Source organism: Silene latifolia, chromosome 4, assembly GCF_048544455.1.
Source record: "Silene latifolia isolate original U9 population chromosome 4, ASM4854445v1, whole genome shotgun sequence".
NCBI lineage: Eukaryota > Viridiplantae > Streptophyta > Magnoliopsida > Caryophyllales > Caryophyllaceae > Silene > Silene latifolia.
In genome coordinates this window covers 100,563,188-100,566,721 of record NC_133529.1, presented here as the reverse complement: position 1 = coordinate 100,566,721, position 3,534 = coordinate 100,563,188, and the positions used below count along the sequence as shown (strand labels likewise).

At 35.3% G+C, this 3,534-nt stretch overlaps 1 protein-coding gene across 1 annotated transcript; it reads left to right on the top strand.

Moving 5' to 3' along the window:
* On the top strand, nt 1–1,710 carry LOC141653652 (uncharacterized). Its single transcript, XM_074461478.1, has 2 exons — nt 1–441; nt 1,082–1,710. The coding sequence occupies exons 1-2, from the start codon at nt 97–99 to the stop codon at nt 1,619–1,621; spliced, it is 885 nt and encodes a 294-aa protein (XP_074317579.1). The 5' UTR covers nt 1–96; the 3' UTR covers nt 1,622–1,710.
* Nucleotides 1,711–3,534: the final 1,824 nt, after the last annotated feature.

Sequence of the window (3,534 nt, the reverse complement as noted above, 5' to 3'; positions counted from 1 at the left end):
TATGAATTTTATTTGTACAACTTAAAAATTTCAATAAATGCAGTTTTTAATGTATAAGTTTCTGGTCGTTACAAATTTTACATACATAGTGTCTACATGATGGCTGAAAGTGAAGCTAATAGCGAAAAGATTAGTCCAAGGAGGTGGACTGTGGAGGAGGATACCTTGTTGGTGGATTTATTGCTGTCTTTACATTTGGATGGAAAGTGGAAGGCTGAAGGTGGGTTTAAATCTGGTTACTTGGTGCATTTGGAGAAGCTAATTTGGAAAAAATGCCTCGATCTTGGACTTAGAGCAACTAACATCGAGTCAAGATTAGGCTATCTTAAAAAGCGATTTAATGCTTTACTTGAGATCAAAAACAAGGGTAGTGGATTCGGATGGGACGATACTCTCAAGATGGTAACAGGCGAGCGCAAGCTGTTTGATGAATGGTGTAAGGTAATTTTTTAACTTTCTTTCTTTCCCACATCTAATTTTATGCTACTGTCTGATGAAGAATACTGTTACGACTCACGGTCTGTCCCGGATAATTATGAGTAGATATCATATGCTCTCTGAACTAGATGTCATAAGCATACTGTAGTAACTATTTTGAGTTGTGGAACTTGTTTATATGCTGATTTTTTTCACTGTCAGGAACACTTTACTCCACATTCTACATCCCTTGAAATAGCTCTAGAAAAATATTTGCTTGCTATGCTTTCATTTTCACTGCAAAGCTTGCTTAGACACTGCAGGCAATCTTTCCACTGAAGAATGTTAGGTAGTATGATTGAGCTTATAATTGGCTTCTGACTTGGTCTTGTAGATTTAGTAGGGAGTAATTAAATTGCATTGTGGTTGTTGATACTTCACGGAGGATGTCATTTTAACATCTTGAACTGTTCTCTGATGCCCTTTGATGAACTTCAAACCTTTGTAAATCTCATGAAAAAGATGCTGCAGCCTGTTTATATTTTGCTATTGATGTTCGTGTCGAATATAACATCTATACATTCAAATTAGATTACTGAAATAAAATGGAGTGTCAACGAACCGGATAAATTGTGATATGTTTTCATTCTTTTGTGTTTAATAGAGTCACAAAGAAGCCAAAGGCCTGTTTCGGAAACCATTTCCATTGTTCGATGCAATGGAGGAAATCTATGCTAAAGACAGGGCAACGGGTGGTAAGGGTAATACACCTCTTGATAGAGATGATCAAGATGAAATTAATGAGACAAGTGAAAATGCACAACAAGAGGTTCAAAGTGGCGAACTCACTGAAGGATCAGAAACTAGTAAAAGATGTGGAGATGAAAGTGTGAAGCGACCAAGTAAGAAAAGGTTGCGTAAAAATAAGGAGATCTTGAATGTTCAAAAGAGTTTCGAAAATCTAATGGGGACCATGCTTGAAAACAGTAATGCTCAAATTACTCAACTCACTAATATGTTAAAAGCACCAAAGAATTACAAGGTTGGTTTGCGTGAAGAACTAGGCAATGTTCGAGGTATTTCGAGGGTCAATATCCTTACTTTGCTCTCGATTATGACCGAGAGCGATGTTGCAGTTTTTCGTGATTTGGAAGACGAGGACGAGAAGTATGATTTTTTAGGAATGGTCTTGAGTAGGCCTTAGCTTGTTCGATGAAGATTATGAGCATTTATAGCTATATTTTTCGACATACAATTTAATTCTTGTTCTTATTTTTGTTTTTAAAATTAGGCCTTTTTGCAATGTAATAAACTAGAAAATTTGATGATGTTGGACCAATGGTATAATTAAAAGCAAGTTTGTATGGTCAGTGATTTGGTGTACTGTTTTATTTTTTTTGTACTGTAATGACCTGGTCCTTTTTTGATGCAACCTGAAATTTTACCCCCATACCAAACTTGGGGAAATATTATGGCAGTAATAATTTCCTAGAAATGCCAAACCTTAGGTCAGGGAAAAATCTCTCCTAGAATTAATTTGGTGGGTAATCATTTCCCCATACAAATTTCCCCCTCATTCATTAATGCCAATCCAGGCGACCCCTTAAGAATTACTGCAACTTAGTAAGCTTACATTATACTAATTCACCCAAAAAAGAACTGGCAAAAATTAATAAGGCTATTTCCTAGGTCTTTCTGTCGCCATTATAATATTAATTCACACATAAATTCATGACCTGGCTGCTCCTCAATCACGGAGTATTTGAATTTGAACTTGAGAAACTTGAAACAACTAATTTAGAAATATAGTATGACATAAATGCGTGTCTATTACTCTATTACACTTTCCTGTTCTTCATTTTGCTTAACCAGCTGACAATTTGAATGCTCTAGATTTTATGCTGTAAATAACTAATATTGATATTAATATCAGAATTTACACCCAATTCTTTGTTTAATTCACAATTCAAATGCCGGTGTAAGCTGCCTAGTAGCAGGTTTGTCTCACGATTTAATAATAATAACCATGAATGGCATTATTAAGCTATAAAATTTTCGACTATCTCAATCAATAGTTTTATACCTTAATAGAAATCCGTGTTATAATGCAATTTGCATTCAAAGTATTGGTTTTCTGTTAGTATTCATAGAACATGGCGCATGCATTCAACAGAGAGCCTTAGTTATATCATGAGAGTCTGACCCCGCCTAACCTTTTAAGTCCATATATATTTCAATGAGGAAATGAAAACTCGACCCCTCGGGTCAGTAGTTTAATATAAGTATTCACGCACGGGACTAGGTGGTTCAATATAAGTATACCCCTGTGGTTCAGCTACATTTTTTAAGTTTCAAATTTTCAATTATCTTTTCAAAACTTTAGCTACTTAATTTTAGGTAATTTTATCAAATAGAGTCATATAAGATTAAGTTGGGGTTATGAAAAAGTCAAACTTGCGAATGAAAAAGTCAAACTTGGGAGGGGTCAACCCATTAAATTGTCTTCAGTATCACGAAGGAGATTGCCCCAGCTATCGGTAGGGGATACTTCTGGTCAACACCAAAAAAAAAAAAATAAGATTAAGTTGGGGTTATGATGAAAACAATATTTTGCCGGAAAACATGGGAATGGTGGTCGAAAGATGAGCAATTAACGAAGGTTGATTGGGTTGTATGATGGGAGTACGTCGTGATCATGGACCACCATAATGAAGATGCCGTCCTAAAACCGAAGTTGCTCATAATTCTGCTACTCTTCCTATTTATACTTCTCAACTGCCACATTTTTCGTGGCAATAGGAATTCAATGACATTCATTTACTAAGATACCGTACTATATCTATATGTCAACTTAATTAGCTATCAAACTTCAAAATAGAGAATAGGGAATGGTGCAATCAACACGTACTAATATAGGAGTAGCTACTTTTTTTTGGGTAATGAATGGATGACGAGTGAAATTTTACGGTTGAAAATTTTTTGGGTAATAAATGGTGCAATTATCATGTAGTAATCTAGCTGAATGGTATTGGCCTTGTTGAGTTATTGACTCGTGACTCGTTACACTCGACTTAAGGTGGAGTGAGATTGACCCTTACTATCTTTAAGATTAATGAA

What these genes read in the sequence shown, in the direction of transcription:
- LOC141653652 (XM_074461478.1), top strand. Translation starts at nt 97, where the DNA reads ATGATGGCTGAAAGTGAAGCTAATAGCGAAAAGATTAGTCCAAGGAGG. An exon ending in TGTTTGATGAATGGTGTAAG is followed by an intron (nt 442 to 1,081) that starts GTAATTTTTTAA and finishes TGTGTTTAATAG; the next exon opens with AGTCACAAAGAAGCCAAAGG.